Source organism: Ruditapes philippinarum, unplaced genomic scaffold (genome assembly GCF_026571515.1).
Source record: "Ruditapes philippinarum isolate M1 unplaced genomic scaffold, ASM2657151v2 ctg1627_1_1_1_1, whole genome shotgun sequence".
Classification (NCBI taxonomy): Eukaryota; Metazoa; Mollusca; class Bivalvia; order Venerida; family Veneridae; genus Ruditapes; species Ruditapes philippinarum.
In genome coordinates, this window is record NW_026862749.1 from 110,888 (window position 1) to 125,822 (window position 14,935).

Genomic DNA, 14,935 nt, shown 5'->3' on the forward strand with positions numbered 1-14,935 from the left:
CTCGTAAAAGACATAAGTAATAACGGCATTGTCGCATTAGTTTCGAATTCACGGGAACAAATTTATAAGCATGCTCAGGCAACACTAAAACACGCATATGGATGTGCGATGTATTCGATACACCTTTATGGAATTTGCAGACGCTTAAAACAGGTGCTAAAATGCGACCAAAAATGAAGCCTTTAAGTTAATAGAATTTTTATTACATTTTCCATTTTCGTGGAACCAATGAGTGACCTCTGCCCTCGACTCAAGTTGTATACAAGGTTACTTGTGCGCATTCTTAATGATAAAAAATTTGCAAAGTTTAACACAAATTTCTAGACTACTTAACACATAATTAAATAGATCAATCAATATATGCGGTCTGCAATAAAAATACAACTGCGTCGTATCATATTTTATTTACAACTGTGTCGTATCATTTCGTAAAAATCATTATTTTCTTAGAAAATAAACATTCATTTTTAATGAGATTTTGGTAAATGATGCAAAATTTTATTTCAAAGTTGATGGTAAACTCTGAAATGAGTATATAATTTATTTGAAGGAAAATACGATAGATAAGGCAATATGAACTGCATCATATCCACACATTTTCATAAAAATTCTGCTTCGCTTCGAATTGCAAGTTCGCTAAATCTTTTGTTTTACAAAACAGTTGTGCAAGCAACATATACCGAACGAAGCGGAAAATAGTGAAGCGTGCTAATACATATATCTGGTTTTCAGTAATTTCCAATAATAAGAGTTATAAACAAAAACATACGTTTTTCGTTCCAAGATGGCGGCATTTGTTTACATTTTGTAGGATACGACGCAGTTTTGATTCCCAGCCCTGGTAACGCTGTTTGTTTTTAAAGCCTCAATATCCATGCTAATTTTCATGAAAATTTTAAAAATGTATCTAAAAGTATTTTTAGTGAAATAACCAAAAGGAAGCAACTTACACATTATCAATGGCACTTACAACCCACGTAAATTTCTAAAAAGAGGATAAAATATGCAAAAATAGTCATTACTGAGTTAGTAACGCAGTAGAAATATAGTTATAAATACTGAACAATTAGTCATTATTCGCACATGACATGCAGATTATTACTTGAATCTTGAACATTTTTACTTTTCCTAAAATCTTAGTACATTTTTCTAAAGTTTGATTTTATTGAAATATTTTGAATAATTATTCATCTGGAGGCATGCAGCTTTAAGTCAATAATAAAAATGACTTTTTTCTGGAGTGAAACGGAATAAGTAAATTATCTGAAAATTTTCAAAGACATTATAAGTCCAGACCTACATCATATGATACTCAAATCTCGAAAAATATTTTGAAAAATAACGTTCCGGAAATAACCGAGTTGCTACGATATTGGCCGATGTTGTTTTTTGGCGGGAAAGCATAACAGTAAGACTATCAGTGGCACATATTTTACAAGCATCTTTAAATCCATTTTATCCTTTATTTCGATCTTCTTTTACAGGAAAATAATGACGCCACATTGCGACTTTCAAACATCCTGAAATGTAACCCGTTCAGTATTTACATCAGGGCATGCAGGAACGTCCATGTAAATGAGAGGAAAACTTACAGCGGATGTGCAGGAAAACACAAGATAGAGAACAAACGCTGATATTAAATTGAAAAACAATGATGTACGTATGCCGCAGGGATTTGTAATCATCACTTTCAATTTCAAGGGGGTCCAATAGATCTAATTTCTTTAATAAGGGTGCGACCACGAATTCAAGGAGGTCAAGCTATTCATTTAAAGGCACGTTATGCCTGAGAAGTATTTATTTTTATTTTTTTAGAACTGTCGGACGTTTGTTTTAAAGTGTTTGAATGATGGATTTAGAGTATGTTAGATGTTTAACAACTGAGGAAAGTAGCGCTGAACGTGTAGTGACGTGTAATAAAGAGAGCAAAATTTAAACAAAGTACATATAGTATTTTGACTTCCATATAAAATACTTATGCCCTATTATTATACCTATTGTCAACAGAGCTATAGTTGCAAAAGATAGTCAATGTATATGACAAATGTGTATTACTTTGAAAGTTGTAAGAAGATACGAAAAGTAAAAAGTTATTAAGAAATAAAATCGGTAGCATTTCTGAGGCATAATGGATCTTTAATATGTCCAACATCAAATTCAAGCAGTCTGACTCCTTATTAAACCGTTATACTTACTGATTATTACATGTATCTTACAAGATTTACATGTAGCATCACTTGTGTGTACTGGAATGTTTTCTTATGATGTGAATTATTAAGCCAGTATTTTTATATATATTCTGCATCCACTTGGATGCAAGAGGTGAAGGACTCTGCATTACAGTCGGCATCTTAGGAGTACATGGATGTGGGATCCTACATCCTGTAAATTCTATGCTAAATATGGTCTACCATGACAGCCTTAACTTTGTTGCAGATGTCAACCATTTATAAAGGGTTGTTAATTTGGATAAGGTCTATGGGTACATTTTTGTTCCTTTTCACTGAAATGGCAGCGAGTGGTGAATGCATGTCATTGGTTTTATCCAATTGAGGATTTTATGTAACCATATATCAATAGTTGTGCTTTATAAATATATATCTTAATATGTAAAGCAATCAAATATTATATCTACAAAATGTTCATGCTGAAGTAGCATTCATAATTATCTTTTATTTCGCTGCCCAAAATTTATTATTAATTAACCAATAAGAACTATATATAAGTGTCGTTAGATGCATGCTCTTTTCGGCGTTTTTGCATCACTAATTACCAAACGGAGCGTATTTGCATCACTTTAATAACAAAAAGGACCGTTTTTGCATCACTTAAATAACAAAAATGCAGCGTTCATGCATCATTTTAATAACAAAAAGCAGCGTTCTCGTATCATATTAATAACAAAAGCAGCGTTCTTGCATCACTTTAATAACAAAAAGCAGCGTTCTCGCATCACTTAAATAACAAGAAGCAAGCGCTTCTGTGTAATTTCAGATCTTGCTAAAGGAGATGAGGGAATCTCTCAACATTTGTACCAAAATGCTTGATAAGCTCGACAAAAGCACGTCCAACAAACTAGGTCACGTTAAACAGATGCTCGAGTCGTTGACCTCAGACCGTACGGACGACCGTGTGATTAGAGAAGGTATTGAACGCATGCGCCAGCATGTCATAGACCGGAAGAGAATTGTGCGAGTTGCAGACGAACTACCATGGGCTATACGTGTCGCTATTTATAGACTGGTGAATAAATTCGGTAAGCGTTTTTAGCAATCTCTTCAAGTAAATATTTAGCAATAATTCCCTGCGAATTAGTCTCACAGGGCCAACTGCAAAATCTTGGAATTAAATTGCAAAATTTATCAAAGGAAATCAAACCTTTCCATACTTTACAAGACTTAGTAACATATTCGAAAATTTCTTAGTATGCAAAATCAGATGAAAATATTTTGAGAAAATTTTGGGATTGTCATATTTATAATTGTTCGGTATGAGATTTTAATTACAAAACATTTTGTTATTATATAGATCATCTTACTTGGCAAGAATTTGTCGAGGTTGTCGGGGTTAACGAATCTACAATACAGTCTCGTGGCAGGAAAAAAGATGCAGACGACATTGAGCATTCGGATATCCTTGACAAAGATATGTGCGCCAAAATTCTTGCTCAGTGGATAACACAGTCGGAGGAAAACGATGCTGACAAATTGATGAACATTATACAAGAATTTGATGCTCAAATATCGAAAGGTAATAAAAATAACTTAGCAGACGATCATCATGAACTGTAACATTTAATACTTTTATACATGATTATATGACATAAATTTTGTGAAAACAGTCTAATGTTATATACATTGGATTGAATTGGGCACATGAACTATTAAGTTGATCGCTTCAGTCGATTAAAATAAAATAGAATATGCTAATGTAAATAAACTGAAATATTACATAAGTATTTAAGCTGAATATTCTCAATTGTGTAATTTAATGGATTACATTAGGTCCCTCATTTTCAGTAAATATTAGCTTTATTGTCTATATTTTACATTGATAGTCTAACATTTGTATTACTCCTTTAATTCAAAAGTTACCAATCAAATAGATAAGAGGATTATAATATGAAAAAAGTAAACCTCAATGCGAGCTCGATTTACTTTTCCCGTGAAATAGTATGCAATAATTGTTCATTTTTATTTTGCATTTTCCGTTTTAAAATTATCATTCGGTATTTATATACACTCTTTATTTGGTTCCCTGTCCTATTATGGTTCCCATCAAATCCTCACAGTGATTACCTCCCTTGGCAGAATTTAACGAAAAATTAAGGGAATGACACTGTGTGGAGATTTGGGTTCTCAATATAACTGCGTAGGACACCAGTCTACGCTTCCGTTTTCAATCGATAACTCGGCTTTTATGGTTATTATATAATTCGAAAAGTTGCGACGCGATTGTCAATTCGGGTACTTCGGACGAAAGTTTTAAAACCATCATCTAGCTAGCAGATACTTCGCGTTTACCGTAAGCTCAGCTTTGCGAGCAAGGCCCTTCGAGCTCGCTAATACTGGATGCCGGTGAAACATTAGATTTTGATCCTGCCACAACTCGACGTCCTGGGTCATTTTTCGATGACCTTGCCAACATTTCAACATTAAATTTGATCAAAAAGTCGTCAAATATGATCAGTCCTTGATTTTTTATGAGCAATTGGTCATTTTTCAACGGTTTGATCAATACGCCACATACTAAATTCCCAGAGGAAGTTTTTTAGAGGTTGTATTGACAGTTAAAGTAGCTATGGACTTTGAAAAATATTTATTACATGCTTTTCGGTGGTTTATAGAAATATATCAGTGATATAAAACTGGTAATTTCACTGTTTGAAACAGTGAAATTACCACTTTGATAATTTCACTGTTTTGAATCTAAGCCCCTTACGTTGTTTCAGTGAAATACCAGCGTGCACAGAACTGGGTACCAACTTAATGGCGTGACGTCGTAAATGACGTCACGTTGTATTATTATTTGGCGCGCTTTTCATTCAGTATTAGGTTTAATTTCTTTTTAAAACGTTATTTTGCATATAATAAAAAGAAAGTTTGTTTAGTCTTGTGTAAGATCGAAATATATTTCACGTTGTGAACACCAAAAGTTCATATTTCACTCGTGGCTGCGCCACTCGTGAAATATACCTTTTGGTGCTCACTCGGTGAAATATATTCCGATCTTACACTGAACTAAACAAATATCCTCTATATCATCTGATACATATTGGATATCTTTTTTAGATAAAAAATAAGTGATATCTTTATCTTCAGAAATGACTGAAACGTTTCAAAAGAAAACAGTCGGTCAGTCACTTTTACCAACATTTGTTGAACAAAATCAACGGTCTTCCAAGGCATACTCTGAAACTTCCGCCGGGAGCAATCAATCTTCGGGCATGCGCAGAGTAGCGAGTCAACAGCTTCCGGATCACCGATCACAGTTTGAACATCAGCTGGAAGCATGGAAGTTACAAGTGGAGATGAACGAAAAACTTGACAAGATGTGGAATTTAATGGTAGAAGACAGAAACTCGGGGAAGAGGAAAGATCTGAAAACGAGGCAGGAGGATACGACCTATACGAAAATGATTACGGAAGGACAATTTGTATAATCATTTACAAATTTGTGTGTATCATAATGTACAAGTTGAGTTTATGGGGAGGGGGAGGGGGTAAAAATGAGTTTAAATGTTTAAAACATTTTAGAATACATATTATTTCGAGACGGCTAAGAGAGAAACTTTGCTGGAATGAAAAGAATATTGTTTTTGCACAAATACTTAATGATTTTTTGTGCGTTTGTTATGTTGCTATTGTTCCTGCTTGTTTTTATACGGCAGTGCCTAAAATGAACAGTTCCTGCACTGTAACTGAAGTGCACTTATAACACAAGACAGTTAAAGTTTCCTTTTATATACTCGTATTTTTGTCTGTATCAAACAATGTCTCAAATCATTATTCATGTCTTATATGTTTTTTTTTATTGTTTGTTTTTCCATTTTATTTTTGACAATTTCTTTATTTCTTTAACTTCTAACGTTATAAATCTATCTTTACATAATCATAATACATCAGTGCAATCTTTCATGTTAAAGCCTTTCTTTCTGACTCACCTGTCCGTCCTTTAGCAAACATTTTCTCAAAATGTAGGTTCAACATTTCATTTAAATATATTGATATTGTATGTTCTCAATGTATCATATCCTCCCTTAGTTTACATTCTGTACAAGATCTTCAATTGTAATCTTCATTTAAGTATGGTGTTTTGTTTGGTTTTTAGATACAACGACATTAACTTTAATAAGCTGAGATTATCAGCTGGACGAAAAAGGTTTGCCATTTCAAGTTCATTTTTATTGTCTCAAACATTTGTCATAACGGTATATTTATTATACTGGTGCTCATTATGGTTTCTATGTAATATGCCTATTTAATATATTTTTCTACTTGTTAAAGTCATGCCAACTTTTGTGTCATTATCATGATAGAATATTTTGTTATTTTGTTTTTGTTTTGTTTTCTCTTGGTGATACTTAATCGGAGATAAATATTTAATAAAATACATGTATCATACATAGACTTGTTCTAAAAAATAACCCTTTACATTTATAACCTTCCACAGCAAATACTGACTCACATATTTTTTTAAGGCTTTCACTATGCTATTAAATTTTGATGTATACATGTAGTGCTGTTTGTTTGCCCGGTTTTACGGCGCAACAATACAGTATAGGTCATATGGCACAGAATCAGAAAAGATGATTTTTTTGCTAACCTTTGTTGTTACAATCTTCAAAGCAATATCAGAGGTCAAACAAACCTCACCTGCAAGAGCTATTATATGCGTAGACTCCAATAATTCGAACCCATTTAGTCGTCTATTACGCTCACGCATGGACAACCGTCAGCTGCAATTCTTATGACTCACCTTCTAAAGGCAACCCCTCAGCCAGAAGAGACTTCTCTTACAGTGTTTCATCCCTTGTATTTTTGTATGTGATCAAATATTTGACCTTTGAACATTTCTTAAATGACGACGAAAGAAAAACACGCTTTAACATATATGAAAAGACTAACATTGAATTAGTTAATGACATTATTATATTCTATCTTTTGCTGAGCAATGCTTCATGCTAAATATCTAGGTTATAAGCATTTTCTCTACTGAGGAGAAGATATTTCAAAGTTATTTTCCTGTGCAATGGTCTATGTGAAATAGTTACAGAAGTTACACCTTGAGTGGGGTGAATTATCCATGGCCTGACCTGGGTTATGATTTTTTAAAGAAATTCACAGTTGCTACACGCTATTTATCTAAATGTAGAGATAAGCTGTCTATGAGGCACAGCTATTTCTATGTCATGTTGTTCAAAAGAGTTTTACAAATTTGAGTCGACGCAAAAATGTTGCACAACACCCAGAGCATAACATTTGAAAAATATCAAGATTAGATACAAAAATTCTGGCGGCTTTGAAGGTTATAAGAAAATTTATTTCTTTTACAAAATGACAAGAATAAAGATCAACAAGGCAAAGGCAACGTTCACAGGACGCCGCCCCCGGACACACCCAAGCAGGACACCCAGAAGGCACAGAAGTCACTGTATAAAATGTGACACCGATGCGGTGCCATTTTTTGACCCAGAGGCGAGTTTTACTTAACTTGTGCTAGTTCTAGTAGACAATGTGTTGTGCAACATAATTCTTATATTTCATGAAGCTTGAATAAATGTGTTTTATTTTCAATATCCTTTCTTATACAAGTTCACCTAAAAAAAGATATCTTGTGCTCGGCTAAATACAACCTCGGCGAATGATTTATTTAACATTCGTAGAAGAAGGTTCGTTCGGCTACATACCTAATATGTAAGCTATAAAGATTAAAAAAATTGTGTGGATTAAATGTTTAAAATATGTTTTCAATTCAAGTCAATGACACGAAAGTTATCTCGATGCCATTTTTAACCGTAGTGTGTGTACCTTGTGTAGAAGTTTGGTAGACAATGCGACATGCCAAATATTTTAACTATAAACAATGTTGTTGTTGTTTTTTTCAGACAAACATTTCTTTTAAGTTTGTTTCCCTTAATACGTCAATGCAAAAAAAAAAAACTATTATTAAAATTGAAATTCTGAGGAAGGACTGTTCTTTCCTGGATAGAAAACATTTTAAGTAGATGTGAACAGCATATAGTGGTTTATAGGTAAACAAAGAAAGAGTCCTCCATGGCTCATTATTGTAGCCTGTCCTCTTCATCATATGTTTTATCATATAAATGATATACCAGACAAATTACAATCGTTGGGTGAAATATTTGCTGATGATAGTACGCCTTGCCGTGAAATAAAGTTTTATAAAAGACCTGGATACTCTTCAAGAAGTTTCAAATACATTCGGTGTCGGGAGTAACGCCTGACTTATAAAAGTTTCTATTCCTTATTGTAAACTAGTTCAAAATATATTTAGATTAGCAACCTACTTATATAATGACCGATAACCATAGTGTTCCCGTAGCCCTGCCCAACCCACATCAACCTGGAAAAAAGATATAAGTGTACTTTTTGAAAACATGACTCATGATCTTGAGATGGTTAACAAAAGTATTAAATAATCAGGAATGACCAAAATATTTTTTTAATAAATGAAACGTTTACTCTTTAAGGTGTCTGTATAAATCAGTTTTCAGTTACATAAAAGAACATTCAATGCAATTTATTGAAATATATAACGAAAGGCGACACGAATTTCAACAGAACTGAATGGTTTTAGCTATGAAGACCGTCTTATGATACTAAAACCTATCAACACAACAGTACTAAAGAGACAAAATATGACCTTATATAAACTTATAGAACAGTAGTAATGGCATTGAGCCAAACAATTTCTCATTTTTAAAAATAATGTGACCTGGTGACACATCTGCAAGATACAGAAACCTGAAGAATCAACAAGTCAGTACGACAAAACTCATTTTCCACTATGTGTATTGATAATTTGAATTTAATAAATGGAGATATAACATGTAGTGTCCCTATGCTAGGTTTTATATGTCAACCTAAATAATCGGCGTTACAAAAGATTTGACACTTCAAAATAAACATGTTTGTTTGTTTGATTGTGTTTCACATCACACCAACACAGTATAGGTCATATGGCGACGTTCCAGCTTTACTAGTAGAGGCAGATCTCAGATGCCTTTCCGTACATTATTTCAGGCATGAACGGGCACCTGAGTATAACCACCGACATCCGCAAGCTAGCTAGATAGCTTCCTCATTTGATTTGAAGTCAACGACCTTATCCACTTCGGCGCAGACGCCCCACAAAAAAACATTTATATTCTCTTTGAAGTCATTTTGCAAAAAAAACTTGTAGGCTACCTCAATATAACAAGATCATTTATATGTGTCACCTCTTAAGCATAATAGCTCAATTTTAAGGTAGAATTAGGGACCATTTCTCATGACGTAAGTCTATGGGAAAATCAATGTGAGAGTCTGACCTTATTCGCGAAAAAAAAAAAACTGCGGAAACGTCCACATTGGAGAGTGAATTCACTCAATACCGGAAAGGATAAAATGACCCGAAATTTCATATAAAAAAATACGAACAATCAGATGAATATTTATGTTAAATGACCAAACGAAAACTTACTTTAGAGCAGACATATGAATAAAAGTAAGTCAAACGTCAGCGTAAATATGATTGATTAAAAGAAAGCATGAAAACTAACATCTTTATATTTTTGAATGATCATACATTGCGTTTAAAGCGACTCTAGCTGCTTTTAAAGTGCGGCACAATTGAAGGCTTTTAGCCTCTATTGGTTGGCCCAATAAAAATGTTGAGTCCAGCTTAGACAGGTTAATCTTGTAATAAGGGCGACCCGAGTCTCGGTAAAAATTCGAATAGATTTTGAGTTATAGGTTGCTTTCTATTGCTTCAGTAGAATTCTAACGAAATACGCCACGGCAAGCCGGCACCAGACCAGAGCGTGTACAGAAAACTGTATAGGAGAAGTCAACACTGGCTTATTTCACTCCGATGACAAAGTTTAAGACACAAGTAACTTTTATAGGTAATTCCGTACATAACTGCATATGGCTTGGCATACATGTATTTGTTCATACGTATAAACATTTGAGAACATCGATGGTGATTTATTCACTTGACAAAACTTTTATTGCATTGCTTAAATTCATGTTAATCCTTAAATGTTTGTCATTCAAGATTTTCTTATCCATATTATTGTAGTAGAAGTCTGCTATTTAGTTAAACAAAAACGACTGTGGCACACTTTTTAAACTTTGAAATATCGAGATTAAAAATGAATTTCATTTACAAGATGATATATTTGTGACACTTTGTAGGGCATGCATCTTTCTTTGTCAGCTAATAAAGAGCCTGTAGAACTTCTGAAATATGTTTTATTGATTGTTCTATGAATTAGTCAATTGTATAGAAAATATCATTTGGCATAGTATTGTCGAAGTGGAACAGTTCTGTTATAGGGCTATCAGTTATGCACACAGTCGGAATTGAGGTAAACGTCGCATTGTTATGCACACTTGTAAGTGATAACTCATTTGGGCTTCTAAAAGTTTGAATTACACAAAATACTATTAAAACAAAGCAAAATATACTGTACTTGGTACAAGGAAAACAAATTACCAAAATATGATTAAACTTTTATTCAAGCAGTCAAAGGAACTAACACATGCTAACTTGATAAATCTCTACACTAATCTTTCATTTGAATATAAAAAAGATTGTACCACCAACATTGACATGTGTTCTTTTGTTAACAAATATAATGTGGTGATATTCTTATTGTTATTCACTAATCTGATGATTTGATCAAGATCTTAGGGATAAATTGATAAATTGTTATGTCAGTAAAAATCACTCCCTCGCACACATTCGAAGATGTATGATTATAACAAATAATAACTAAACGCAAATATATATTCATAAAAACCAAATCATTCTATACCGTACAATTCTTCTATTAATCATTAAACAACAACACAGCCAAAAAATTATGATAACATTCACTCCTTTATTTCGCTATGAATACAAAAATAACTGACATCTCTAAATGTCAATATTGATGTAAACATATAATGAAAGGAATTCTCCTTTTTAGGAAAACATTTACACATGTTCATTTGAAGTACATCGATGGGCATTTTTCCTTGTCAGCTTATGAAAATCTTGTTGATCTAGTGAATTATTATTCAATCAATTGTTCTATGAATTTGACACAACATCATTTCCTGTATAGAAATTACTATTTGACATAGTGTTTTCATCGAGGAACAGTTCTGTTATGGGGGCAGCTATGCACGAAGGCGATGTACAAACGCGCACGTGCAAATGATCACCCTTTTGTGCCTCTGAATTATATGATTAAAGGCTATTAAAAACAAAGCAAAAGTATACTGAAAAACATAAGAAAAAAAACTTTTATTCAGGACATAAAGTAATCGGCAAACGTACAGCTACTGATTTATGCAACGCAATATTGTATTTAAATTGATATGCGAAGGATAAAGCAATCATTAATGTTGTAACATAATTAGCAGAATACTCCCAAACACCCAAAAACTTAATATATGTTCATAAACCACATATTACAGAATTAGCAGTAAGAAAATTGATTCCATATCCAGTCACAACTTGCTCTGACAAGTTTGTGAACAATACATTTCATACGTAAACATACATGTATTAGCCAACAAAAACATAATTTTATCGCTTTCATATCTTAAGACTATATTTCAATATCCCATATTATCTTCAAAATTAACTAAACACATTCAAAAGAAATATTACATTAAAGATGTTGAAACAGACTCTAAAGTAATTTAGTATACAATTATTCAAACGAGTATCGGTGAACACATATAGTATGCCCATTGTTAGCGCACATTATTTCTGTAAAGAGTTATTTAGTGCCACGAACTTCGAAACATATTTCATAATATGATAAAGCTGAATAAGGACAAGAGGGCCATCTTACATTTTAGGGAAAACCCATGGCCGCCGAAAGGGGAGCAAATTTTGACCCTAATGGCAATGAATTGGTCATTCGTGTAACATCCCATATGTCACTTGCTTTTATTCTTGAAGGAGATGACTTTTACTATATATAAATATTAGAAAAAAAACACATGACCTCATTTTTAAAGTTTTTTTTCGGTTTTCATGGTAATCACAGGTACGCCTAAAACGGATATTTTGAAGAACTTGAAAATGGATCACACAACGATCATTCCTAGTTTCTTTTTAACAAGTGGTTTTAGGAGTAGATTCTTCTAAAAGAAGTGTGTACTGACTGATAGACGGAAGATGAGTGATGACACTATATCACCAGAGCGTGAGAGATCAAACAACGACCGTTCTAAGGTCAATTTATTTTACACTTAACGTCCATCAAAAATATTGGTTATATGTACATTGACTATATTATATTGACTGTGTTAAATATGCACACAATATTAATTATACAAAAAATCAACAACAACAAACAAACAGGATAAAAAGAAAAAAACACAAAAAGCAAAACAAAAGAAGACAAGAATCATTGTTATATTCTAAAGGTATTCAAAATGTTTATGGTTTCATTAAGGAAATTTGGATTGATCATGTTAAACATATCTTATTTTCTGTGTATCAACTAAATAAAGACTAAGTTTGAGCTCAACATAAAGTACTGTCTTCCTACAATACCTAGCATTGTTAAAATAGTTCTTATTGAATACCATAACAGGGGAAGGAACATGGCTTTATATAACTTAAACCACAAAAAAGTTTGTTTAAAGTAAATGTAATAAAATCGTTAGGAAACAACATTTAACAACCTGATCAATTATGTATGACCAAATAAGGAGGGATGTGTCCTAACCTACACATATACTACATCATACTTTGTTTTTGAAATCATATTTATATAAAAAACGACCAAATCCCTAAAATTATAATGCTACAAACAGCGAATAAAAATGTTCACTAGTATTCTTAAAAGCATAAAGCATGGGATGTAATATTTAAGCGCGAAATAATCATTTTGGTCATTATCTGAGCTTAGCGATTCTGTCAATCATAATTGATCATGTTCATCAATTTACGGACGAGGATTTAAAAGATGTTGTTTTATTATCTGAATATCACTGCTAAGTGTTTGTACACCTTGAAATGCACTTCCTATAGCCTGCACGTTACTGTTGACGTTCTGAATGTCTTGGCGAACAGTCTGCATTTCACCTTGCATGCCCTGAATATCACCATGTAAACCTTGAATATCACCATGCATACCCTGAACACCACTTTCCACTATGTTTATATGTGCTTTTAAGTTATTTATGTTGTCATGGATATGAGACAAATTTATTTCTGTTTCAAAACTTTTTAAACAAGGCACGTTAAGTTCCTCTAATATAGGAACAATAGGAGTAACAACTACTGTCCCGTATGTTGTACCTCCCTCTACAATCCCTATACATGTATGTTGAGAATTGTTGTCGTCAACAACGAAGACAAGTGCCCCTGAGTCGCCTCGGTCAGCAAAAGGAAGGCCATGTGTATGATCTTTAACTTCAATTTGGTTAAACAATGTTATAGTTGCACATCCTGAAAACAGTGGACAGCTCTCTAATTCTTTTACTCCCATAGCATCAAATATGATTTTTCCATCTCTTAATTCTGTTGTCGATCCAAATTTCACAACACGATCTTGCGTTAAATTCAGCATACCTGTGTCACACATTCGCCAACTGTCATAGTTTATTGTCTGAAAACTTGATCCTGTAATACAGTCGTAAATATATCAAAACACTGAATTTTGATTAACAGTTACAGTGTTATTAACTTAAACCATAAGCATTTTTACTAATGTTAAGTTAATATCCAATAAAAGTATTAAGGAGTGTGTTAAAATGTCACAAAACAATAAGTAAGCATTGCGGCATACGTTTTTGTTTGTTAATAAAATATTTTTAAATAAAAATAACGTTTCAAAAAATAAGACTTAAATGTGGAAGTCTATAACCTATAGTCAATATAGATTAATTAATATCTTAGTCCTGAGCATAGAAATATAACCAGTATTGAACCCAGGATCATGATATCAATTTTGTTAAGGTCAATAAGGCCTACATGCTTAATATATATATAATAATATAATAATTTTCTGAAGACACTGTAGTATCCACACAATGAAACTTATTTTCCTATATATGTCATTATTAGTGATATTTCTACCCAATGATTTTGCTTTATTTCTATAGGTTTTAAAGACACATAAATGAAATGAAAAATGACGAAATTTGACCTTGACAGTGACAAAGAAGGTCAAACCTTTGGTGCGCACATCGTGTTATTATGTTTTATATTAAGTCATGTAATTTTAATTAATCTGTTCAAAATAAACGGTTCTAGCCCTTGTTATTTTGGAGAACAAGATTTTTAGATATTTAATCATACAAATATAGAAAAAACCCATTACCCCTGGGTCGGACCAAATTAAACCATTGAACTATAATGTTAACAAACTTGATAAAAGTAAACAAAATGATTTTTATCCCAAATTTCTTAGATCTGGTATGTGTGGTTTTAGAGAAAAACGGACGGACATAGCTCGGTCACAATAGCTCATCATGAGCACGTTTTGTAACGGTAAGATAAATTTGTTAAATAAGGATCAAAAGCCAAAAATAACGAGCTGAGCCAAAACAACTTGACATGAGATAAGTTTTGAAACGAAATACTTACATGCCAAACATAAACACAAACACTGAAATCCTTCAAAAGTAAAGTTGTGGCAACCAATAGTTTTACTTAAAAAATGCCTTAAAAATATCAAAACTATAGTCTAAACGGTTTC

The 14,935-nt window shown here is 32.8% G+C and overlaps 3 protein-coding genes across 3 annotated transcripts in view; 1 reads left to right on the forward strand and 2 right to left on the reverse strand.

The window, feature by feature from the left end:
* LOC132720095 (nardilysin-like) overlaps positions 1–2,350 on the reverse strand; it is a 37,190-nt gene extending 34,840 nt beyond the window's left edge. Inside the window, 1 exon segment of the mRNA XM_060704082.1 lies at positions 2,248–2,350. Coding sequence (XP_060560065.1) covers positions 2,248–2,350 — 103 coding nt within the window.
* Positions 2,351–2,388: 38 nt separating this feature from the next.
* LOC132720092 (uncharacterized) lies at positions 2,389–6,681 on the forward strand. Its single transcript, XM_060704080.1, has 3 exons — positions 2,389–3,256; positions 3,529–3,750; positions 5,322–6,681. Exons 1-3 carry the CDS (start codon positions 3,010–3,012, stop codon positions 5,660–5,662), a joined length of 810 nt encoding a protein of 269 aa, XP_060560063.1. The 5' UTR covers positions 2,389–3,009; the 3' UTR covers positions 5,663–6,681.
* A 4,046-nt stretch (positions 6,682–10,727) lies between these two features.
* The window catches only part of LOC132720096 (uncharacterized), a 50,214-nt gene continuing 46,006 nt past the window's right edge, over positions 10,728–14,935 (reverse strand). The window contains exon 16 of the mRNA XM_060704083.1: positions 10,728–13,857. Coding sequence (XP_060560066.1) covers positions 13,178–13,857 — 680 coding nt within the window. The 3' untranslated portion in view covers positions 10,728–13,177. The remainder of the gene's footprint in view (positions 13,858–14,935) is intronic.